Source organism: Anarhichas minor, unplaced genomic scaffold, assembly GCF_050575085.1.
Source record: "Anarhichas minor isolate MPS153535 unplaced genomic scaffold, ASM5057508v1 ptg000017l, whole genome shotgun sequence".
Classification (NCBI taxonomy): domain Eukaryota; kingdom Metazoa; phylum Chordata; class Actinopteri; order Perciformes; family Anarhichadidae; genus Anarhichas; species Anarhichas minor.
This window is the reverse complement of record NW_027466463.1, coordinates 11,482,408-11,508,427: the sequence shown is the minus strand read 5'-3', so window position 1 is coordinate 11,508,427 and position 26,020 is coordinate 11,482,408. Positions and strand designations below refer to the sequence as shown.

The 26,020-nt window shown below is 48.3% G+C and overlaps 1 protein-coding gene across 3 annotated transcripts in view; it reads right to left on the bottom strand.

Annotated features, from left to right (window-relative positions):
- The window catches only part of capn15 (calpain 15), a 33,157-nt gene extending 9,228 nt beyond the window's left edge, over positions 1-23,929 (bottom strand). For all 3 annotated transcript variants that reach the window (XR_012954607.1, XR_012954608.1, XM_076093594.1), the window contains exons 1-7: positions 23,678-23,929; positions 19,652-19,847; positions 9,040-10,690; positions 4,523-4,731; positions 2,470-2,653; positions 1,581-1,804; positions 680-805 (exon numbers count right to left, since the gene is read on the bottom strand). Coding sequence is in view for 1 of the 3 variants with exons in the window: in XM_076093594.1 (XP_075949709.1) it covers positions 680-805; positions 1,581-1,804; positions 2,470-2,653; positions 4,523-4,731; positions 9,040-10,690; positions 19,652-19,842 (2,585 nt within the window). In the remaining 2 variants the exon portion in view is untranslated. The remainder of the gene's footprint in view (positions 1-679; positions 806-1,580; positions 1,805-2,469; positions 2,654-4,522; positions 4,732-9,039; positions 10,691-19,651; positions 19,848-23,677) is intronic.
- Positions 23,930-26,020: the final 2,091 nt, after the last annotated feature.

Below are 26,020 nucleotides of genomic sequence, written 5' to 3'. Positions count from 1 at the left end.
TTATGTTATGGCCTCCAGTTTTAATTATTTAAATGATGTTTCTGAGAAATCAGGTTTTTTTTTTCTTCCCATAAAGTATTTAAATACTACAATACCCATGAGCCTCAGCCGGCGTTAGGGAGAAGCGAGAGGGAATTCAAATCTCTTGTTTGTCTCTGCTGTGAACAAAATAGGAATCCCTTTGTTGCTGGATTCACCCAAAATCTAAAATAAATTGAATTAATTGCAAACTGCACTGTGGGAGTGTTGGTTCATTTCTCACCTCACGGTGTTATATTTTGTACTTTGTAAATCAAGGAACCGGATGTTTTCCAGCGTAGTTGTTAGAGAGTTTCATGCCTTTGCAAGCTGTGGGAGAGTTACCTCACATCGCCTTTGGAGGAAATGAATAGGATGTCCTCCCATGCAGCTAAGGTGACCCCATGGATTTGTTTTAGTGAATAAACTGTAGATGTGGATGCAGACAAAGTACAGGTGGTGAATTTGTCTGTTTCATTTAAAAGTCGACTATATTTTCTGTTACATTAGATGAAATCGATGTACGGAGGGAGATGTAGCAGATTGATAGATGTACAAAGAGAAACATCAAGGATGGAAAGAACTAGAAGGAGAGAGAGAGAGACAGAGAGAGAGAGAGAGAGAGAGAGAGACTATCCCTCTAGTTCACATGGCTTCATACCTGTAACCCTGAACATCTCGTACGTCCAGGATGGAATAGGCGTGTCGAGGCCGCAGACCCAGAGACTCATAGACAACGTCGTCCACCTTCATGTTGCCTCCTCCACAAGACGCACCCATCAGAAACCTAACAGACATGAGATTCACAGTGTTTGCAAATCATTCCCTTATTCCATTTATTTCCTGTAACAAAGATAACTAAAAGGGTCAGAAACAACTCCACCTTTCGAGCTTCTTCTGCTTTTGCATAGCTAATTACGTTAATTAATCGTTTACTTACTTATTCAATCTTTATTTAACCAGGAGAGCCTCAGAATTGGCAGCAATACAGAGTTACAGATAAACAACAGAAAAACAAATATCCCCGGCCGTCAATCTGTTTTCAACTTGTGACTGCTGCTCCTTCTCTGCTGATGCAGCTCGTCTCCGTTTAGTAAAGTACACCAATGTTGTCATGTTTTTCCGGGCTGTTCCCCCCTTTGGACATACGGAATAATCCTGCAGGTTGTTCTGACAGATGGACCTGCAGTTTGGCCACAGATGATTTGGAGTTGTGCTAGCTGCCTCATGTTGCTTTGAAAGCTCACATATCAAAGCGCTGACTACCAGACCTCTTCTATTTGAAACACATGCCGCTAATTGGCACTCGGCTCCTTTGTCGTTTTGAAACACCTCAGTGTTTGTAGTTGTGATTAGAGAACGCTGATCCGCTGATTTTCCAATGAGATGTTTTGCTATTTATCATTTTGTCTGTGCTGTACCAGGACAATCTATTGTAGATGTGTGTATTCGGCTATTTATCAGGGACACGGTGGAGAATTAGTGAAAAGCAAAGCCAACAAGGACAATGTTCCTTCACACCCTAATTCCACCAGAACTCCCCCCCCCGCTCCCTCTCTTACCCAGCCTCCTTGGAGCTGAGCATCTTGGCCCAGATGAGGTCGGTGTCGATGGGCTCCTCCCGAGGGTTGGTGGAGCTGACCTGCAGCATCAGGGAGTCACAGGGGGCCCCCGTCAGCGTGGCCAGGCCCTCGATGGCGCGCCCCGCCTGCAGGGCAAAGTAGGAGCCGTGGAGTTTGGCCAGGGCCTTTTCAATCAGCGCCACCCATAGCTGCTTCCTCTGGGCCTGGAACGACAGAGGAGAGGGGGGGGGGAGAGGAAATATTTAGTGGTGAGTATTGCTCACTTGTAACAGGATGTTGTGTTTGCTGTGGGGCTTGTTTTGAGGTGTTGGCTCTGAGCCTGTTGGCTGTGACTCAAATGTTTCAAGGTTTATGAACAAAAACTGTAAAGAAGAAAGGTGTTATTTATGCTTTATCTTATTCTTTCATATCATCACCACACATAACATTTTGTTTGTGTGCCTGGATGTGTGTGTGCTTTATTTGTTGCATAACGCAATACTACCATTCGTCCTGTAATTGACTGTTGATTAATTAAGACCTCCAGGTGCGATCCTCCTCTGTGGGGTCCTTTGAGACATAGCTATTAAATTAGCTTGAACTTCCATTAAGAAGTTAATACAGCGATGTAAGGCTGCAACTCCATCAATCAGGTCATTATGAGTGCCCAGAACAAGCACAGGGGAACCTATGAATGCCCTGCTTACTACTTACTAATCAAAGAGGATATACGTCAAACAAAAAGTGCTCAGACACTTCCTCTGTCCGTGACATTGACAGTGCATCTCGTTCACTGAATATCTATGAGTGTCTGTCTTCCCCATCCCTTACTTCCTTTCCTAGATCCCTCCCCTCCAGGGCTTCCCACATCCCTCGCTCGTTTCCTGACCTGGGAGAAGAGGAGGTAGCCGTAGTCGTCGCAGGGCAGCATGTCGTCCACCAGCACCGTCGTCCACGTCCCGTCTTTACACAACCGCACCTGGTAGGCGCCCTCTGTGCAGATCGTTCTGGTGATCATCACCCGCTCCACCAGCTCCGGGCGCTCCGCCAGCACCGCCAGCGCACTCAGGAACCTGGAGAGGGAACAGAAACTCGATGAGTCGGAAAAAATGAAAACGTCGGATCGGGACAGACGGACGGATGGGTGAATGAGAGGATGTGACTGAAACAAAGCGGAATTGAGCAGCGGAAACAAAAGGAGACCAAACATAAATGATCGGCTGATCGTGACGGACAGCTGGATGGCTGAACGCATCCCTGCTTTAGTCGGAAAGACGGGCGGGGATAAGGAATGCCGGCTGACAGACGCGATCAGAGAACACAAAAAGAAACAGACTGACAAGCAGCCGTGAGGCTGTAAATGTGGAATTAAAAACATGCTTTTTTCCCCAAAAAGGTACCTCAAGCAGGTTTTTTTTTTTTTTAAACATAATTTGCCCTCATTGAAAATCAATCACATGTGATGAGTGAAGCTTCTATGCCTTCTGGTTACCGACCCATTACTGTTAATTCCCCCCGCAGCAAAGACAAACTAGCTCGCCTCCTCTAATTAGCTTGCAAGAGAAATTAGTGAATAAAAAAAACTCCGGATACATGAGAAAATGTTAATTCCTCACAAAAGAGAAGCGCGACTGGGGACGCGCGGATCCAACTTAAAAGGAATATATATATATATAAGTGAACATTAGTTCATCTGAAAGTGTGGAAAGAGATCACACACTATGATGAAATGGCTACAAACAGCGGAGGTTTTGGGACAATGAGCTAAAAATATTTCTCCTGGTACGCATCCTGACTCGCTTTATCACTTGTGTAAGTGGTAGCGCTGCCGCTACATCCGCAGATGACAGATGAAAGTAATATCCCTTTCAGTCCGGCTGCCGGCTGTTGATGTCAGTGAAGCAGCCTTTAAAGACCGTTTGTGTGGGGTTTGGAAATGTGTACTATTAAAGTGATATCCCATCTGTTCAAGTGGCAGCTGAGTGAGGCCGATCAGCACGTCCAGCGGCTGATGAAAAACCAATCGGCTGCATAGAATCAAATAAAAATCCAATTAGGCGTGTCATAATGTGACTCTAATGTCAGCTTGTACTCAAGGACAAGGGTGACTGGCACTACTTTGGCACTGCTGCTGTCATCGGCTGGCTGAGGGGAGCCGGGTTGTTTGCTGGTTTAGGACAGTGTCCTATTGTGTGTGTGTGTGTGTGTGTGTGTGTGTGTGTGTGTGTGAGAGAGAGAGAGAGAGAGAGTGTGTGAGTTAGAGAGATGAATTAGGGTTATATCCTTTCGCAAGTGAGAGGATTTGGCTCTGGGGAGAGTTATTTTTTGATAAGCTGCATGTGCTGGAGATGAAGCGAAAAGCTGTATTGGGACAACTTTGTGACTGTTTATTGTTGTGTGTGTGGAGGAAGATGGTAAATGGTAACACACACACACACACACACACACACACACACACACCCACATATATACACACACCGCCCCCCCTAAAGGACACAGAACAAGGACGGGGAGATAAAGCATGTGTCCAGACTCACATCTGCGTGAATAATCTCCTTGTCAGGTGCATCTGTACATCTGTCTAACTACGCCCTGCTCCCTCTTTCATTTAATGCTTGCCTTCTTTTTCTATTTTTCCCTGCCTCCCAATTTTTCAGTTTATCGCTCTCCGCTTCTTAACTTACTGTTTCGCTGCCTCTCAGTCACCGTCTGCCTCTCCCTCTCTCTGCAAGCTTCATCTGAACCCGACATGAAACACTATCCGTTGTCTGTTTTGTATTCCTCTGACCTTTCTCAGGTACTGAACGGAATGAAAATTCTTCCTTTACTTTGGGGCTCTTTGGCTATTCGTGTGTCTCCTTCTTTTTCAAAATCTTTATGTAAATGTGTCTGATTGTTATCGACGCTGACTAGTGTCCCGTGCGGTTTTTCCGACAGCTCACCAGCAGTTTCCGAGCAGGCCCTGCAGGATGTCGGAGGGCCGCGGCGTGCGGAAGACGGACCACTTGACGCCCCGGTCTTTGAAGTTGCTGCAGTTGATCTCGTGTGGGCGGAGCCACTTTTTGATGCGCTGCTGGACGCTGTCGCCCTCGGGGAAGCCCACGGAGCGAGGTCCCGGGGGGAAACTGTCGTCCACGAAGTTCACGGAGTTCTGGGACGAGAGGAAAAAAGTGAGAGAGGGAGACAAAAGGGGGTGAGACGACTGTGAACTCACATTTAAAATAGATTCGAAAAAAACAGTCACTTGTTAGGAGACAACAGCTTACTTTAAAATCATTCCCAAAGGAGTTGATGAGAGCACATCAAAAATAAAGCTTTTCAAACACATAACACAAGCCTGAAGGACACTTTTGAGCAGCAACTGTTAATCTCCTCCCTGCATTTCTAAAACGACATATTGTGCAGGTGGAGGATGATTAATATGGGACACTACAGGCCGCCACACGAGCCCTCGATTCGGGGTGGAACAAGGACAAACTACTGCCTCCCGCATTCAGTCGCGTGGCGGGAGGAATTACTTCTGCCGAGTGGCGTCGCACGTCTGCACAGCGGGAGTCCAAGTGTGTCGCCGTGTAGCAGCCAGGATACAGAACACGAATGCAAATCAAACGTTTCACACGCTTCGCTCTCTCCGACACATTCCCCCCCCCCGCGGAGCAAAAAGCACTTGAAATGACACACTGGATTTTGACACTTTTAGAAATAGTGTGGCTGCCTCTCTACTGTACACAAGACCCGGACTACATGGATACATTAAGGGATCAAGACACTCAATCTGACACACGATCTGCCTGCCTTAAACTCTCCTGTACACACACACACACACACACACACACACACACACACATGCCTGAGAGGGCCGACAGCCACACACATGCAAAACCTATCTGGTTTCCTGTTTGCGGTGTGAGAAGTGGGCTCGGGCCAGTCGTGTTGCGAGGGCAGGAAGGGGGGGGGGGGATGTGATGCGAGCGGCCCGCTGCTGGCTCACAGCGAAGCAAATTGATTAGCCGCCATCCCCACAATCCAATTCTGTGGTCTGGAGGCAGCACTAGCTACCGGACAGAATCACCTCACCACCCCACCCATCCAAGGTCTCCATGTTAGCTTCCCGATTCTGTAGCTCACGGGCTTATCAGTGACCCTCGTGCTGGCTTTTTTTTATTGTATGGGCTTAGGGGCCACTGTGGATTTAGCACAGAGAGCTTTGGCCCTGGACACATACAGAGACTAAACTGCTCCAAACAAGCACAGAAGTATGTATACTGCATTCAAATCTGAGGTATTAAAGTAGCGTCATCATTTGGGAAGGTAAGAGGATGCATTTAAGAAGTCTGTTAGTTGTGATGGATAGGTACAAGTTAGCTTCAATAGCATGTTAGCATCCCAAGAAGGTGCTGAGCATCCTGTTGCATCGTGTGGACAACCTGCACATGCTGCAGTTAGCCTTTTCACCTCTGGGTGGTATATGTGCATAATGGTTTTATGAGCTTTTGACTTTATACTTCTATGCATTAATAATAGGAAGAAGAAGAAAAAGGAGAGAAGAAGAAGGAGAGTATGTAAAATGGGATATGCCTTTATGAAATAACATCAGTACCAACGGGGAAGCTGACAGGAGGATGAGTATCGTTCGTGTACGTTCAGGTTGCCGTGTTGTGACGTCTGTCGGGCGTAAGTCTAGCCGTCTGTCCTCCTCCGGTGAGCCCGGTGCTGCTGTCTCTGATTCTATCACTGGGGCGCACGCCAGCATGCAAACCAGACCAGTCAGCGATCAGCCAATTCCGACGCCGAGCTCAGGAAAAAAAAACCTGCTTCTGCCTTCCTGCCATCTCCCGGACCACACAGAGCCGGCAGCTCGTAGCTAGATGTATCTATAAGTTACAGACAACCTATTGATCTCTGAGAATGTGTTTACAAGGAACTATAGAGCTGGAGAAGTGCCACACATATTAAACCAGAAACAAAGGCGTCCCAGAACAGCCTGGTACGTACAACACAGGCTGCCGTCAGAACTCACAATCCAACATGCAAGACCTAAACCACGGGGGGGAAATCCTCTGTGTGGCAAAAATTCAAGCAACAAGTAAAGAGCGGTCTTAAGAGGGGAAATAAAACAAATCGAAGTCAATCTGTTGCCATGTAGCATCTTTTTGTTGCTCCCCAAGAGGGTGGCATGGAGAGGCAACAGAGGAACCAGCTTCAGCCACGCTGGGTTTTACAGTTCACAAGAGGCGCTGATGGCTGTTAGGAGCGTTTACTCGTCTGGCACAGTGAGTAAGCGGACACGCTCTGGGCTCTGGCATACGCACACACGCACGCACGCGCACACGCACACGCACACACACACACCTCGCTTAGAAAACCAATCAAGGAGAGTAGAGAGCAAGGAGGCAGAAGAAACAAACCGCAAAGAGAGAATAATATTTCTTACACTACGGCTCCAGCCCTCGTTGTGGTCTCTACCGTTGTTCTTGAGTAATGTTTACAGTGTACGTTATCAGCAACACCATCTGCTATAATCTAGAAAGAAAATCTGAGCTAAACTAATAATAATTTAAAAAAACGCAACCCTGAAACTGTCACTGTATTCGTAGACTCAACACGCCGTGTAGCAGGGTAAACCAGAAGGCTTTAAATCATTACCAAATGTTCAATAATGGTGTTTTGGTGCATGCAACAGTGTTAGTGCCTCGGCAGTGATGGATCCGCTTGCTCACCGACTCGAACCCCCCCCCCCCGACCCCCCCGCGCTCATCTCTCTGACCCTTAAAACCGAGCAGCAGCACTTGATGCTGTTAGTGATTGTGTTCGCTATAGGAAAGGGAATCATTTCTGCTCCTCTCCTCTCCAGCTCTGCTTCTAAAAATAGGCCAGCCCCTGTGTTCACCTTAGCACGTACACACACACACACACACACACACACACACACACACACACACACACACACACACGCACACACACACCGACAGCTACACTGGAGAATTGAGTGCAGTCGTGTGGAGAGGGTGGGATGGGGGTGGAAGGGGTGCGGTGGGTGGCAAGGGGAAAAGCATATTTTCAGATATTAGCAGTCTGGAGGAGGGAAAAAATAAAATAAAAATAAAACAGGATGAGCGAGCGAGGATAGATGTGTTGGAGGGAGACGGGATAAAAAGGAGATGAAGACGGGGAAAGTACTTTGAAGAGCTCAGAGGGGCAGAGCTCAAGAGAGCGAGGCCTAAAATACTTGTAGGTGAAAACGAAAGACGGTAAAAGAAAGACTTGCTTAAATGTTGATCTTAAATTGGGAAAAGAGGAAGGAGAAGGTGGGGAGGAGGGATCTGTGGAGTCCTTCCTTCCTACCTACCGAGCCAGCTTCCCTCCCACGCTCGCAGCCACGAGACCAAAGGAGTCATTAATAATGCATTCTGAAGCACACTTCGTGATATTGTAAACATGGTGTGAGAGGTGCCGTGTCTCTGTAGTAAAAGGAGCACAGCAACCAATTCAATTCAGAGAATAGAAGCCCGCCATCGAACCAATCAAGTCTCCTTAATCACGGTTGCTAGAGACATATCGGTGTCTCCGAACAGCTGTGACACTGTGACCAATCAGGGCTCATGAATGCCACGATTGATCTGAAACTCCTCCTGATCCTGATGTTGATTAATGCAGATGTGCTCGAGCGTGTAAAAAACGCATCATTATTTTAGGTTGTTACGACTACAGACGAGCCCGTAATTACACGAGCATGATTACGTTTTGCTCCCGAAAGAGAAAAAAAAAACACTTAATAATTAACTTTGTGACATCTGACATTTGTGCAGCTTAATGAAAATGTTCTGTTTCACGATGTATATTGATTGAAATAAAGGAGTATGCTGTCTCGTTTCAAATGAAGCTCAGTTAATTACTTCGCAGAATTGATGCAGTGACGTTCACATTAAAAGGGAAATTACATTCTGATTTCCAGAAAGGTCTACTTTCATACAGTAAGTCTAATCAGTGGACAACAAACAATGGACTCACTGAAACGTGAGTTGCACTTCTGAAACACACTTCTGATATCCTGAATCTGAACGCAGCGACTTGGCTTGACGGTATGATGCACTCTGTATCTGCAGCTCCTTTTCAAGATTCAACCCGCCGGCCGTTTAAAAGTCAGCTAACGAAGCGAGTGCAAACAGAGGCGATGACACAGCCTATTAGCATTCCTCTGAAATTAGAGAGATTGAGGGAGTGGGAACAATGCCAGAGACGGAACAAAAAAAGGAGGAATTACAATGAGGGGAGCTGTGCTCTGAAAGGCAATGTGCGCCCTGCGACGCATCGCACATCGAAATGAGCAGATTGCTCGGGGGGGGGGGGGTCAAGGAAGCCTCAACAAAATGTAAAGAAATAACTTTTAAAAAAGGGATAAAGTAGCTTATACGATCTCGGTGTCGTGTTTGCCAGCTGCAACAGATTTCTCTCTTACCTCTCTGCAGAAGGTGACTATGTTCTCCAGAAGCTCCTTGGCCTCGCCCTCATCGTTTCGCCGACGGGCCTCCACATGCATGCTCTCCCGCCTCTTCAGAGGCTTCACCACCTTGCGCAGGGTGAGGTACTGCTGCGGCGTGTGGCACGCCGCGCAGTTCTTGGCCTTAATGTCATTGAGCAGCGTACATGCCGGGCAGCTCCACTGCCCCGGCTTCTCCTGAAGGCTCGACGAGATGGAGGAGGAAGAGGAGCTAGATGAAGCAATAGCAGAGGAGGAGGGAGGGTAGCCCCGGGCCTGCTTCCTTGCTTTGTGACCCGAGGAGGACGAGGAGGGCGTGCAGGAGCACGATGCGGCGCCGCCGCCGCAGTGTGCACAGCAGCGGGGCAGCGCCACCTGCTGCTCCTGAAAGCCATGCAGCTTGGAAGAGCCGCAGGCCGAGCACTTGGGTGCCCCCGTGGGGTTGCGCAGCGTGCACTTGGAGCAGGCCCACGTGCTAAAGTCCGGGCTGGAGGGGCTGGCTGGGGTGAATCGCACCGTCTCGCAGCCCACCAGGTCAATGAGGTCGGCGCCGGCCCGTGACGAGCGGCAGGTGTCGCACTTCGATGAACTCCCGGTGTTGGGCAACGAGCAGCCGGGGCACTTCCAGGTGGGGGCGGCTGAGGAGGCAACGGGGAGGTGGGGGGTCAGAGGGTGGTGCAGAGGAACGTCTTCCTCCAAGATACTGAGGCGCTTGCTGGGGTAAGAAGGTTCCTGGGGTTGGGCGTGTTTGGGCTTGGCCGGCCGCTGTGGGCCCGGCTGGGGTGGCACGCTGGCTGCTGACGGGGAGGTGGGGCTGGGGGTGTTGGCGCCCGGGTTCGGGGGTCGCCCCGGAGGGGGCACCTCTCTCCTGCTGCGAGGCACGGGGTTGTTTTGGAGGGAGGAGAAGGAAGCAAAGGGGGAGGAGAGGGACTGCGAGGGGACATGCGGAGGCTCTTGTGGATCACAAGGAGGGGCGGGAGGAGAGTCGTCCGTCAGGTCTATGAGGAGCGGGGCAGCCCCTGCAGTGTGAACGGGAAACCCCAGCACGGGAGTGTGCACCTCGGGGACCACCAGTGCCTCGGGGGGGATTTTAGGTAAAGACAGTTTCCTGGGCCCACCGCAGGCCGAGCACGACAGCGCAACAGGCGTGTTGTGAAGCGTGCAGCGCGGGCACGCCCAGCCCGAGTGCTGCACCTCCAGGCCGCACACCTCCCCGTTGCTCTCGGACCGTCGCAGAACCTCCTCCTTGGCTGGGTGCTGTCCTTGGGGCTCGAGCAGAACCTGCGGGGCGACGGGGGGTGCCGAGGGTTCGACCGGGGCCGGCGGGAGCCCGTTGGCAGTAGCAGCTATGGTGGTCGTGGGGGGCGTGTGCGTGGGCGCGGACGGCCCGAAGCCGCAGACGGTGCAGGCTCCTGATGCCTGAGGGTTGTTGAGGGTACAGCGGGGACAGGCCCAGCGGTGCTCCTCGTTGCTGCTCAGCCGGAGGATCTGGTTGAGGTCGGGTTTCTGGCGCGGCGCCTCGCAGATGGAGCAGCGAGGCGTTGCCCCGGCATTCAGGAAGGTGCAGCGTCCACACGACCAGTCGCCACCTCGCACCGTCGCTGCCATGGAGCCGGGAGAGTGAGAGTGGCTGGAAAACAGAAAACAACGGCTCAAAAACAAATTCAGCAACCACATGAGTCAGCAATACATTCTGCCATGTAACTGTAATCGCTTAGCAATAACGCACTGTTCAAATCATTCACCAATATGCTGTGCCATGTTTAAAAGGAAGTGAGACGCCAACCTGAGGAAGCCAGAGAACGAGTAAATGCTGCCAGTCAACTAAGGGGGATTATCTCAAAAAGGAAGAGAGCACAGCGGAAAAATATCGGAGACTGCAAGAGGAGGAGAGACGGGCAGAATTAGAAAAGAATAATAGAACGTGAGAGGGAAAGATTAGCCAGTGCAGGGGGAAAAATCAAATCTCCCTCCTGGGGGGCTCGGAGGGCAGTAAATCCACACACAATGGCCACATGATTAGAGTCAGGGAGACAAGCACATAGAGAGGAGGAGCTACAGGAGAGGAGGCTGAATACCAAGGACAGCGTTCCCTTCGGTCCTCCTGACTGACAGTTATTAGAATGGCAAAAACACGAGGGATCTCCTCCACTTCACATGAGCGCTTCTCTCCCCTTTGACTCAGTAAATGCAGGGTAGATGGGGGCAACTTAAGGGTCGGGTCAATCCTTTCCTAATGAACGAGGATCATTCTGGCAAATCATCCACACTCACAATATAAAAGCAACCATCAACATCTATTACAGGACTTCTGTGGTGCAGGAGGAACATGTGAGGGGAAGAGAATAAATCCAGTTTAGAATGTTTTGAAGCGTTTTATCTATCATTTCCTGCTCCTACACATAATGGATCGACTTCTAGACAGTTCATTCTGTGGGCCTGCAGTTCAGTCAATCTGACTTATTGACAGTGGGTATATTAGGGCCACACAGTTGGATACCTCCAGAGAGCAAAGGGGGGGGGGGGGGGTTTATTGGAGAGGGACGGCCTCGAGGGACGGATGGGGCCGCTGTCTGGACAAGCCCATAAATGTCACCGTCACTCAAGCTGCTCATGTGTGAACGCCAACACGGAGATGGTGATGTGGGAATTGTCGGGCGGTGTGGCACCGAGAGCTGGACTCCTGCGATGCTCTTCGCATTGATGGCCGGGGCAAAGATGTTGCCCGCAAAATGACCGCCGGGGGGGGGGCTTGTGGATCTGGTCACATGTGTCCCTTGTTATTATATTTTAGTCGGAGAGAGAGAGAACAATGCCCAAATCTAAAGCTGCTAAGATTGATTTGTGGCATTCTTTTTGTAAAATGTCTAGACTCCCTGCGGAACCAGCCTATTTTTTCCCCCCATGAAAAACATATTCTGAAAAACATATTCTAAAACACAACCTCACAGTCAATATGACGTTTTAATTCCACTGATGAAGTACGACTGCCGGTTGGCTGGCCTGTGTCCTGCTAATTGCCCTTAGTTCAACTCCATTAAACCATTTCAAACCAGGCGAATCCTCAGAACCCGGGGGAACCTCTTAGAACACCTCTCAGCACACTGTCCTCACCTCTCATCATCGCTCCTCCCTAAGGTAAGGAGGTAAGGAGGAAGACGACAGCAGGGGCTCTCTGGGTGTCTTTGTGTGTCCTTGCCGCTGGCTGTGTGTATGCAGACATGTAGCCGCATCTATTTGTAGACGTAGCATAGTTGCTTGTTATAATGTCAAACTATATTTGAGCCTTAGAGTGTGTGTGTGTGTGTGTGTGTGTGTGTGAGAGTGTGTGTGAGTGCCCAGGGCAGCAGAAAGCAGAAGTCCTGATGCTTCATGTGAGGAGCCATTAGCACTGCATTCACTCCAACACAAACCAGGACCCGCTGTGTGAGGAGGAAACTCAGTCTGCCAACGACAACAATAAGCGAAACGAGGAAAACACCTTTTTCATCAAGACACACAAACACTGGGAAATCAGCACCCGGCTCTTTGTTTTGCTTCGTCTTTCATCCCCCCCCCCTGGTAGTTATGCAATATTATAAGTGTTCATAACCTTAAACATTAGCAGTATCAGTCACTGAGTAAATATATTTCCTGAAAACATGAATTAATATGCCCTGAAAATATTCCATCCATCCCCACACGACCATGTGCTGCGTCCTCATACTACGACACATCCCCGGTTCAGCTGACTGCGGGTGAAGTAAGCATGCCAGCATTGATGGCACTCGTTCACACCATGCTTAGCCCTCCAGAGGCCGGCCTATCCGAGGGCCGCAAACGGCGCGACGACGGCGGCGGCAGCAAGTGTCAACACGTCGTGTCTGATGACAGGTTCTTCCCTGTGGCCATTTTCATAACTGTCAGGCCCTCTTTCGTCTCACGCGAGAGAGCAAAGCCACACTATCAACCGCACGGATGCTTCTCGGTGGAGTGCAGGCGTCGCAATTTCATTTATGTCTGCAGCAGCCGAGGAACGAGCTTTTCACTGGAGCGATCAGCCTCGCAATTATCTTATCTGAACTATCTCGTTATTATCCCTCGTAATCGACACGACACATGACGAACAGCTACTGTACAACCGATATTCTGTCGACCAATTAAAAGGATGTATTATGAGTGCACACACACACACACACACCTTTGTATGTACAGTACATGCCTGCAGCGGACGATGAACCCACTGCAGCCTGTGGTTCCTGAAGCCGACTTAAAAGGATGCTTTGCGTGTACATGCTCCAGGAGTGTGTACACACACACACACACACACACACACACACACACACTCACAAACCTTTTGTCCTTGGCCCTGTGCTCAGTGGAGAGTGGAGCTGCTCTAAAAGTGCCCACTTCAGCTCCTAAGTTCCTTAGTGTTGCAGACCTGGGCGAGTAGCCAATAGCTTACAGCGTGGAGAGAGAGAGAGAGAGAGAGAGAGAGAGAGAGAGAGAGAGAGAGAGAGAGAGAGAGAGAGAGAGAGAGAGAGAGAGAGAAGAGAAAGAGAGCTCACCTCTGAATGCAGCCCGCTGCCCATAAAGTACCGGCTCCTGGTCTAAATGAATTAAAGTAAGAGCATCGACAGCTTTTCAATGCGTCGCTGGCTGGAAGGCAATCATGGAGCACTTCAGCAGACCATCACAAGGCACGAGAGCCCGACAACGCTCAGTGAAAACAAGCAAACCGGTAACAAAAAAATAAAAAGTTTAAGTAACTGCCACAACTGAGGCACCAGCAAGGACATCTTTACAGAAAAGCAGGGATGCTCATGTGTGTGCGTGCGGGCCACCTACGACCGGCTGCTTGGATTCATTCCTGAACGCGGTTGTGTGATCAAGTGAACCGAGTCTCGCCAGCTTCTCCCTGCGTCGCTGTGAGACATTTGGCCTCTGTGCGACAGTCATTAGCGCTGCCTCTCCGAGGGCTGGGAGGGGGAGCCATTGGCCACTGGAGGCAGAGTGCATCTGCTTTACACACTCAACACAAAAACAAACATCCACACACAACTGTAGAAGCTGTTTTGAATGTGTATTTTCATATTCTGTCTTCAACATTTCCATTCGACCATCTCCTCCACGTCAGTTCTATTTGTGTTATGTCATCACCAGATGATGGTGCATCTACAGTACAGACGTGCCTTTGGTTTCCCTTCTAAACGAAACACAAAGAACATGATTAATAATGAAAGAACACCAAAAAGGACAAAACATGACACACTATTAATTCCTCCACAACAATTCAAACGCTTCGTTGGCGGTCTAATAAATGAATCCTGGCATCAGACAAACACACAGAGTCAGTCAGCGCTCCACAGACGTTACACAACACAGCAGTCAGATGACGGGTCATCTGGTGACTGGCTACCTTCTGGAAATATCGAAAAACAAAAAGGGAATTTCCAAACCCCGACTGTAAACACGAGTAACCTGTTTGGTTTTATGACCGCCATAAAACTAATGAGTCCAATACTGTCTACTGTATTCTCTAGTGATGCTTTAGACTGATAACTGATGAATGAACACATCTTATCTTACGTGCTCGAGTATCTGAGAGCAACACACCGAGTGAACTTCCTGGTATGAGAGCACGCCCGACAACATTTACTCCCAAACTGTACTGTGGATCTTGACCAAAGCTGCACGCTAACCACAAGGAAAAGGGTGTGTGTATTTGTACATGTGTGTATTTGTACAACTTAAAGTATCCTCGTAGTGAAGTCAACTTGCCAACTAGCTGAACTTGAATGTGGTTGCCTCTATGAAGGAGCTCCTAATTAATATTGTAACCAACCCATACAGTGTTGGATAGACTTCTGCCCAGCAGACAAATACTTCCACTCGCACAACAGATTGCTACAACAAAAACGATTCAAAACCTTAAATAATTCCTCATTTTATTATCATAAACTGGTCAGTTTTAACAGCAACGAGTAAAAGTTAAAACATCAAACATGCCAACGGCTTCACAAGGTTTAGATTGGATTATTGGATATTTGGGCTGCAAGATAAAGCAATTTTAAGACCCTCGTGTGGGGTCAACTGAGCCTAATGAATGATCAATAGAGTAATCAATACTGCAAATAATCAATACTACCTAACCTTTACGCTTACTCTGTAAAAAGCAACGTCCTCCAGTAACCCCTGCTTCCCTCAGTGTTACCGTCACAGTGTTTTGCAATGCACCTAAATGTATTGTAGAATGTCTACATAAAGGTATTAAGGACAATATTATAACTGCTTATGAATCATTTTGCGACTTCCGTTGCTTCAGATGTGTAACAACACGTATCAGCGATTACTAATAGGCGGTGTGAGACAACTCAAGGTAGCCCAGCTGTGTTGAGCTCCAGATGAAGCCCCGCCCCCACCCCCCCTCCCCCCGCACACAAAACACGCTCCAACAACATGAGTCCCTCTTGTGACTAACGTTTACAGGCGCGGTTGTGTGTAGCTGGAGACGTAGATACTGTAGCTCATGAAATGTTTATGTTAGAGAAATGCCATTTTTTACATATATATATATATATATTTTTTTTTACTACAAACATCACTAGCAGACAGACCGATGATGCTTCCTGTTCAACAGCTGGTTATTGGATCAGACGAGCTGTAAATAAAACAGATAATAAATGTTGAAACATTGTGCTGCAGCTGAACACACCCAGAACTCTGACAGGGATCAGATCAGCGCCTTCACACATTCTTCACCACACTTGAGCAAACACAACTGAGAACTCATTTTTCACCACTTAAGTAATTGAACGCAGTCTGTTTGCTGGCAAAAAGGTTTTGTTTGTCACTTTCGTTGTGGGATTTGTCTTCGCTCGTCAGATCAGAAGACCTTTTTTCCCCACTTAAAAGCAATTTTCCCCCGAGCCGAGGGGCAAAATGGCGAAGACTTGAGAATTAACTGCAACAGTCTCGGTTCTACCTGCCAGGTAATGTGCTACGGCATTAATATGACTCATTACATGAATTAGTTCCAGCTGACATGACGGAGCCGAGTCAACGACTGCAACTTATCTGAGGCGGAGTATCGAGAGCCCGGAGTCAAGACTCGCTGGCGTCACACGAGGCCACATTGGTGACACTGAAGTCTGAGTCATAAGGGACGGAGCGACAGCATAATTGGGGAAGTTTTGACGCGAGTATTGACATTGAGCAGGACGCTTTCTGAGACTAGAATAGATTTATAGAATGTTATGGTGTCAGCACAAAGACCAGAGCAAATTACACAAAAAGGATCTTTTGAAAAAGCGCCCCCAGGCCGAGACTGTATCACGAGAAGGGTGTGATGCTGTAGAAACAAGGGTGTTGTTGTGTCAATGTTATGTCATGGAACTGACACGCATGAGAATATCTGGGTCTGGTTACGCTTTTCAAGACGGGAAGTTGACGTTTTTATGCAAGCCTGACCCAGACGATCAAGGCCTCATAACCCCAAATAAGATATGAACCAACAATCTTTTTCTGCTGAATAAGAGACCGAATAATGCAAATACCGGTCAAAAGAGGGGGGAAAGGAAAGCTGAGAGAGAATAACAGAGGCTCCTGACCTCTGGCTGTGCCCTCTGTGAATATTTCACGACCGGGGCTCATTTTTGACGAGTGAATGTGTCAGCGGTGGAGACACGGCTTCAGACATTTGAATCTTTAAACAGAGGAAACTGTCTGACTGGGTTTCAGCAGACATCAGTAGGCCCGGAGCAAAGCGAGAGAGCGAGCAGGAAGCGCGGCAGGAAGCATCGAGAGACGGGGAGGAAAGGGCAGAGGCTTATTATATCTGAGGCTCCTGAGGGCACCCGGTACCTGGAGGGCAGGAGAACTGCTGACACAGCGCTTGCTGCCTTCAGCCAGAGGGGGAACTTCTCAGGCAAGGCAGCGCAGAGTTGGAGCTTTACTTCCTGTTTCCAAGACACTCGTTCAACCCCGGAAGGCCGACCGGTTGCCTTTCCGGCTCACTCTTCCACCTGGTAATCAGCTGGTTACACGTTTTCCTCCAGAAGGGCAATTCTCCAGCACGTGTTGCTTCCTGTGTGAGAGGCTGCCAGGTTACCATGTGTGTGCTGTTATCTGGGGCCCAATTCAAATGGGTTACTGAACATATGCTACAGATTTCCATGGCAACAAGAGTGTGTGTGTGTGTGGGGGGGGGGGGGGTTTCAGTTTCAGTGCCAGTGGGCTTGTTTGTTCTTGCCGCATCGATGCTCCGTTTTCCAAAGAGAGCCCCGCGGTGAGACAACGCCAGCGTGGAAGAATCTGTTCCGGAGGCTCGAGGACAGTCCCGTCTTCATCGGAGAGGACACAAGCACGGCCGGTGACCACGCTGGTCGTTTTAATCCAATTTTTTTTTAAAGGAGGAGGAGAGCCAGTGGAATGGAGCTGCGATAAACGCCCCCATCGATCATGCTGGGGGACAGTGGAGGCATCGGGACGGACTCTGCAGAGAGCAGGCAGCAACTTTAAAAAAAAAAAGGGCTGCGAAGGCCACACGTGCAGCGGGACACACAACAGCATGATGGGGCCGAGATCACACGGAGCGCCGTCACATTGTTAACTTAAAACATCGTGCTGCTATTAAAGGGGGGCGGTGAAAAGAGATTCCAGAGTGATGGCACACCTCTGCTGCACGTCTCTGTCGGCTGTTGTGTTCTTGAGTGGAACGTCCCCGCCGAGGTACTGATTCACTGCGCACAAAACACTTCCCAGAGTCAACGGGTCACAGCTGGATGAAAACACATTTTTAAATTACCCAAGGACAAGACCGCTCATGCGGTCTCCCAGCTAAGAAAAACAGAAAACGTTTTGGTCGGACAATATATTGGAGAATAAACTGGGAGAGGACGGCTGACGTTAAGCTGGGCCCACAGTGTTCTGTTGTTTCTATATTTCATGCTCCGTCACAGCTCAGCAAAGCTTGCCTAACATTGTTAGGCTCACACGGCCGTGTGTGTATATATGCATAAGACTGAGAGTGAGTGTGTGTGTGTGAAAGAGAGAGGGCATGTTTCAAGTGCTACTGCATGGTGTTTCTAAAACATCTATTGTCATGAGTGTGTGTGTGTGTGTGTGTGTGTGTGTGCCCCTCTCCTCGGTGAGTGCTGTACATCTCTGTGTTTGTGTGCTCAGCTGACTGGGGGTGGAGTCTGATTGGTGATGGAGGCAGAGGCTTGTTGCTACAGAGATGCACGGACGCAATGGAAGAGTCTGCTTGATTAAAAAAAGACAACTTGACTGTATGATGCAAAGCTGTACGAGCTACACTAGAGTTTCATTCATGCGAGCGGTGTAAACCATGGCCGCCTGAACTGGTACACGCAGAGCAGCTGGAAGGACACCACACCGACGGCGGCGAGCAGGGATCAAGACAGATGAAAGACTGGAGACCGATGCTGAATAAGTAATGACATCCATTGTGGGGAAATGTGATCGGGGCTCTCTGAAAATCAATAACTAACAACCGGACCGAGATGCCTTGAGTGACTCAGCAACAACTTCGACACAGCTACAGGCGGTCGATACCAAAACTGCCCGTTCTCGTTCCGGGAGACGTGACGCAAAGAAGAAGAAGAAGAAGAAGAAGAAGAAGGAGGAGGAAAACTGGAAACGCCTACAAACGGGTTTTGTGTGAGGGCGGTTTGAAGGAAGTCAGTCAAAACAGCCGGATGAGCCGCACGTTCAACCTGAGCTTCTTACTGACGATAGGCCTCACAAGGCAGCGACTGGGACAATGGATCACTGCAGCGAGGTCCTTCTCGTAGTCACAGTGACTGAATACATATTTCTTAAAGCGGTCGATACTGACGAAACGCCGCATATGAATAGCACGTTGCCTCCACAAATAGTTTGCCTCACTCGAGTACACAGCTGCTGCTAGCTCAATAAACTGTCGGTTTTTAGAGACGCTCTTAATAAGTTACATTCTGAAAAAGAGCTTCTATCCACAGCAAAACAAACAGATTTGAGATCGTGCCACAGTGAAACAATACCACAGTCTGTAGCCACATTCACCAACATAGTGTAGCCACGTTTTTTAATCATTTCCAAAATGAATAAGACTGAATCAAAGCTGGTTTTGAATACTGGTAACAATGACAGCAAAACTCATCTTCTAATTACCCGTGGGCTGGTTTTCATTGGGCTCACAGAGGTCAGGTCACTATCTGTCCAGTCAATCAGCAGCGCGTGGGCAGCACATACTGTACAGCTGTGCTGGGAGGAGCCAACGGGGTCAGATTTTGGTTCACAAATCCGGCTTAGCCAGATTTTGGGTGCTTCATATAAAGAAATAAAAAAACATCAAAATGCAGGCTTTGATTGGATAAGCTTTGATGAAACAGGGATTTGATCCTTCGCTGTGAGGTTATTGAATCCTCAGTAGAGCTTTCTAAAAGCCCGTGAAATAAAACCTTTTTTTTAAATGAACAACGCTCATACTGAAGCTTAGACAGTAATGGCAGTCTGTACGCTTACGCTCACTAATGGCAGCATTCCCGTGTCACACAACACCTGGTCTCATCTCCTCAGCTGAGTAAACGTGTTGGCACCCGGCTCTTACCTGCGCTCCCGGTGAGGCAGCGGGTGCTGCTGCTGCTGCTGCTGCTGACGGCTGATGAAGGTGGTGCCCCACACCGGGCTGCTGTGGCTGGTCCTGAGCCAGCCCACCGGGGGGGACGACGGGTACGGGGTGCTGCGGAAGCCGTGGTCCGACTCGGTCTCCGCAGTGAGAGACGAGGCCGAGCTCCCCATCGCCGCTGCAACAGGAAGTCGCTCTCTAAATGTTTGTTTTGCTTTTCCTTCGAGCACCCAGGCGGACGAGGGATCCACACTTGCGTCCGGCGAGACAAACTGAGACTGAAAGGGTTCGTCCGGACCACAACTGAGATCATGCGTTTTGTGTTTGTTGTAAACTTCCTGTTGACAACTTTCTACTTCAAATAGGAAGCGTTTCCCTCCTTAGAGAGACCTCAGAGAGACCCCTGAGAGCGCTAGAGTTAGAACTAAATAAAAACTCTGTTTTCTCGCAGCAAAGGCTCGTAATTCTCTCTCTCGTAGACTTTAAGCTCGTAACACTCTGCAGCACGTCTTCCACGCTGCCACTCATAATTCCTCCGGCGCTCCTCCTGACACGCACCCCCAGTCTGTGCAGTCTCATGCCGGCTCCATCTTTCCTTTGCTTGGAAAAAAGAAATCAATCGATCGGCCAAAGCAGGAAAAGGTGCGGCACGGACGTCAACATTTTCATGGTCTGTCAGAATCCCAGCAGCCAAACATCGTTAGAAAACAACATCCAGGACCGCACAACAGCATCACGGTCCATAAAGACAGTGATCGATGGGTCGTGCAGGAATAAAAGTCGCACAAAATATATCCACAGAGTTATTTACAATGTGGGCAACGGTGAAAATCAATGCATTGCATTTGCTGGGGAAGCATGCTAGCATCCAGGTCTCATCTTTCAGACCTCCAGTGGGACTAACAGCTGCTGTGGAAGTGTACCAGTGAAACACCCAGCAGGATAAAAACTCATGCTGGGGGGGGGGGGGGGGGCTTTCTCACGAGTTACACCACTTCTGGTATTTGCAGAATTTTCCTCCACCTCACATGAACGTCAAAATTGAACCACGGATGCACAGAGCTGCTCTTTAAACCCTCAGCAGTCGCCACAGCGTGAAAGTGTTTACAGCTCAACTCCAAGTTCTGTGTAAAATCCGACAAAATCCCGGAGAGAAGGGATGTACCGTTTTTAGGCTGCGGTGCTCTGCCAGCGCGTGAGAGAACCGGGAGATGATCCCGGTTTCCGCTGTCCGAGAGAGAAAGAGCGAGAGAGAGAGAGAGAGAGAGAGAGAGAGAGACGGCTTAATTTCTGTCTGATCCCACCGCCGAGGCCGGGCAGTCTATAGTTCATCAACTCGCGCTGAGATTTACGTGGACCCGTCAGCCTGTCGCGGCTCTTCGTCTCTCTGCGGGGAACGAGTATCCCAGCATTCACGTTTTTACGAGTATCGATAGCTATGGAACCCTGAGGCAAAAGTCTAAGTAGGGAGATATACCCGTGGTTTTTGTTTGTTGTTGCTTTATTTCACAGTGACGCAGTGAGCTCGTGGGCTTCAAACACCGCATGTTAAATTATGAATCACTGACAACGCATATACTGTCAATTAAGCCCATTAACAGCACTGCAAAGCATTAGCCTGTGTCCGTCCCCACACAGCGGTCCAGAGGCGACATATGCAGCCGGAAGAAGCGTCCAAATAGCCGAGGAGGTCTCGTCCAGGGAGCAGCCCAATTCACCATCTTCCGCCGGGTCCTTCGCAGCCTGCGTTCATCTCACGTATTCCTGCATTTTTGGGGGGCTGTAGATGCCGAGCCTCGTTGCCTCATATTAGGAGACAGCCTCGCTCCAGTCCCGCTGTCGCCTGCTCGTAGTGTTGCAAAGCTGCTCCATCCTCACAACGCCAGTGTGTGATGGTGTCATTTCGGGCATTGTTGTGGTCCCGTTACATGTTCTTATCCTCACCCCCCCCCACCCCCCTAACCCCGTTCTGTATTTCGTCCACGGGGGGGCTTTGATTCTCCCTCGCTGGTATAGCGTGAGCACAGTGGACGAGGATGCGATCTCCTCCTATAACAGCGGATTACTGGAGTGTATGCAGTGCGCAGGCGCACTGGCCCCGGCGAGCAAAGAGGAAAAAGCTGGGAGGCTGCGTTCAAGAGATTTAGGTAAAACCACAACCAGAGTGTCAGAGACCTCACTCATTAATGTGAATGAGGTCTCCAGTCAGTGTGATGACAGATTGCGGCATGCTCATTCCGGGAGAACACATCACATGTCAACCTTACACAACTGTCTAACAATCTGTTTTTTAGTTGTTTTTTTTCAATTGGCCCTCTTTGATAAGAGCCTCAGCTTTCATAGTCAAGGCCAGGAGGAGGAAGTGAAAGAGTTAACTGGAAGACAGTGGTGACTGCAACACCCATCATTGCTCAACTGTCCCCTCACATTACTGAGATAAGCCCTCAAACTTTCCCTCTCCTCTCCTCTTCCACTTCATATCCCTCTGCTGACCTCTTTTCTGATCCCTCGTTCTCTCTCTGACATGTCACCATCAGAACCAATGCACAGAGCACAGCAGGCCTAACCCATGATATGGAAATACCCATATACCACTTTTTTTTTTTTTGTAAGCATCTTTTGCTGCATGTGGGTTAACCATTAACTGTGGACTATACCAATGCAGGTCAAGCAGGGCCGGCTGCGTGGCGTCATCTGTCTGGAACTCCTGCTTGGTTTCACAGAAAGGGTGTGTTCTTCAAGCACGACTCCCGCTTCTGTTTCCTAACTGGTTTGTCTGGCATACTTGACTTTCCACTGAAATTCAAAGAGAACAGCGTCGGCTAAGAAACGCAAGCTGTTGACAGACGTGCTGCAAGTCCAAACCCGGGTCCAGAGGGCACGGCTGTTGCTGTCAAGAATGCCTGCGTCACACGGAAAAGCTGGGCAACAAACAGCTCACTTGTATAACCTAAACTCCACTCAATGACAACAAGGAAGTCCAGGTTGTGCAATCACATTTGGGTTGTTTCAATTCAGCCTAACCATGTAACAGCACACTCACAATTACAAAGCGTATTTTAAAAGGACACGATAACTAAAAGCAGCTTGTACAGATTGCAGACACGGGACAGCAGAAACTACACTGAAACAAATTGCACATAAACCACCCCGGAAGTCAGAGGACTGCAACCCTTTTGTCAGGGGTGCACCTGTCCAGAGGCCACCTGTCCCACTGTAAGTCAGCACCCAGAGACACAGCAGCTGACACAGTCAGTGCCAGAGAGAGAGAGAGAGAGAGAGAGAGAGAGAGAGAGAGAGAGAGAGAGAGAGAGAGCGAGAGAGAGAGAGAGAGAGAGAGATTAGATTTCATTTCTATTCTCCAGGGAGAGAGGGAGAAGAAGGGTAAGGGAGGATGTGAGCTGATTTCACGGTACATTGTAAGTTGTCATTTCTACACCACCCCAAAAAAGCCCTGAACACAAACGATGAGACTCTCCACCAAATCATGTGAACACATTACATTATATTCTGATGTTGATTCTTCCACTGGATAAACTATGAGTTCAGGCCTCACAGGTAAACACATCATCCACCCTGCTGATGTGTCTCTAGCATCTCCAGATACCAGTTCATCTACCTGACCTCTGACCTGCCCACATCCCCCTAAACAGACATGTAGAAGAAGACATGCCCATGTTGTTGTTACCCTGTTATGTGCAGCCAAGCGGCGGGAATAACGCGATCTCCACTGTTGGGGAGCGAAACCACGTTTTAATTACGAGGCACTGTCACATAATCGATTCTATTTGTGGCCGAACTGTAAGCCCGTGAGCCCTGTCACCGGCATTAACGTTACCCACACGAAAACTCTCTCCACGATCCCATTGAGACGGGCGGCGCGAGCCGAGGACGCCGGGGGAACCTTGTAAACAAAGACACTCTTATTCAGCCGTTTGGTCGACGTTATCGACGCTGCCCGACAGTCGTGGACTCCGTGAAGTCCACTCACACGTCGGCTAGTCTTACCTCAAGTCGGTCGAAGGGGGAATTATTCCTGTTTTTCGCTCGTCTGGTGCGTTAACTTTTCACAGCCATGGAGACGATAAGTTCTTTCCCCGGGTCGTACTTCAGCCGCCGTAACCTCTCCAGGCTTTAGCTCCGCGCTCGCCGCCGCATGTTTCAGACATTTGTGACAAACGCGTACATGTAAGGCGACAGTTTTTTTTATTTTGCACTCAGTCAGGTATTCGCGAGACTGATGCGACCGCGTCGGTTTTTACCTCAAACAGCCCAGGAAGGAAGGGGAATCTCCAAGGAGCAAGGAGAGCACCGCACGTACGTCAAATGCGTAAGGGGCGGCCGCTGATGCCGGCCAGCGCACGTAAACGTACGTAAAATGCAATCGAGAATACGAGAGTAGGCAACTCAATTTCCCATAATCAACACGGGCATTTTCAACAAGGATATCCGGGTTCGAGTGTCGTCACGTTTAACCAACATAAACAACCAAATATATATATATAATTATAAATGTGTATACTATACCTAAAAAAAATCTTTAAATGTGTGATTTCCCCTTCCTCTAGTAAGCATATATTGTACATATACCCTTGTTGTGGCTAGATTTAAATCTTGAGTTTCAAATCTCAGAGTAGATTAGCCCTTCTGCCTCAGGCCAGTGTCAGATAGTAGCGCTCTAGTGTCATCTAGTGGCTCTCAATCTGAACCGTCTCAACTGAGCCATTGGTATCAGCAAATTGAGGAGCTTCAAAACATCATTTCACTTTTTTAAATGTACATGTCCTCTACAAGCTTCTTTATATATGTTTCTAAAATGATAGTTTTATTTTTATACGATATAGTGGATAAAGGCTCTCTCTCACTGGCTATCACTTCGGGGATCATAGAGAATATGTGTAAATAGGAGCACTGACACCCACAAAAGAGTAACATTTAGGCTCAACCATAGACTGTATATAAGTGCTCAACAAATAAGTCCCTGTGACAACCTATAAAATGCTTGTAATATTACTACTGCCTTTGTTGGTGCTAGTACAATGCTATGGGTAGTTATGCCTGCTGTTGCAACCACCACTGCCACCACAAGTGTAATTGATGCTGTAGATGCTGTACTTTGATCTATTGAGTGTGATTGCTTTTGAAGCCCTTGAACTGCAGCATAAAATGTATTGGCTCCAAGGAAACATGTTCCTTTGTTTGACATAGTGTAGTATATTACTACTGTGGAGAGTATTACTTCTACTGAATGCAGAATAACATCACGTGGCTGGGACTCTAATAGCCTTAACTCTATCAACCACAGTGGCAGGCCATACCTTAGCTTTTCACATGTAGCCGATTCCCATCGATCCGACGCAGTGAGCTCGTGGGCTCATCAGCAGGTATGGATGTGAGCCAAATGCTTCTTAAATGAATGCTAATTGCCTTGTCAGCATGATAATAGAAATAAAAAGTATTAAAATATGCCTCTAAAATAAGGAACTACTGTTTTTATACCAATCAGTGAGTTTATGGCAATATATTGTGCTTAACAGAGTATTATAGCTAGAGATGCCTACTTGGATATTGCTGTATGGATTATATTTTTATATTTGGGTTCATTTAGTACCTTGAAAAGTTAGTTTTCCCTAAAGGGATCTAACTTTTCAGCAAACTATACTAAGCTTAATTCCTGTTCAGAACTTTCCTAATTTTTTACAATATTTTGAGTTGATTTTTGCTGACTCCAACAGTAAAGCTGTCCACACAATATAATTTTATTGAAAAATGTATTGTTTTACTGTAATCGTTTTGTTTACCAAATTGAATTGCCTGCCATTCCTTTAAAACCACGAGTGAAATGTAAATTTCCTTAGGATAAAGAGTAGCATGTGAAACAAAGCGAGTCTGGATTATCTCTGTTAATGCCGGTGTCACCCGGGTTGTTTGAACCGGGGAAATTCAGAGGATTAGGCCAATATCATAAGGGTAAGTATACTTAAATATCGAAATAATGAGTGAATTCTAAAAACCTATTAATCTCTTATTAATATAATTTCCCTGTGTGCAATCAGTCGCCAGAATATACTCGGAGGTGTGTTTGAATCATTGTAGGGAATGAGCCCAGGGTTTGTGCTGGGTGAGTGATTATAGTAACCTTAAAGGAAGTTAACGAATGAATAATAATGATCAATCTCAGAAATATCCTTCAACATCCGTTGGGGGGGTGGAGGGAATACATCCTCCCATCAGCTGAGAAACACAATCTATGCATGTCTGTGATTACAGTGATTTATCTTCAGGGCTGAGCGAGGCGGAGCAAAGCATCCTTTGATAGATAGAAGCAGAGGAGTCGAGAACGAGTCTCTG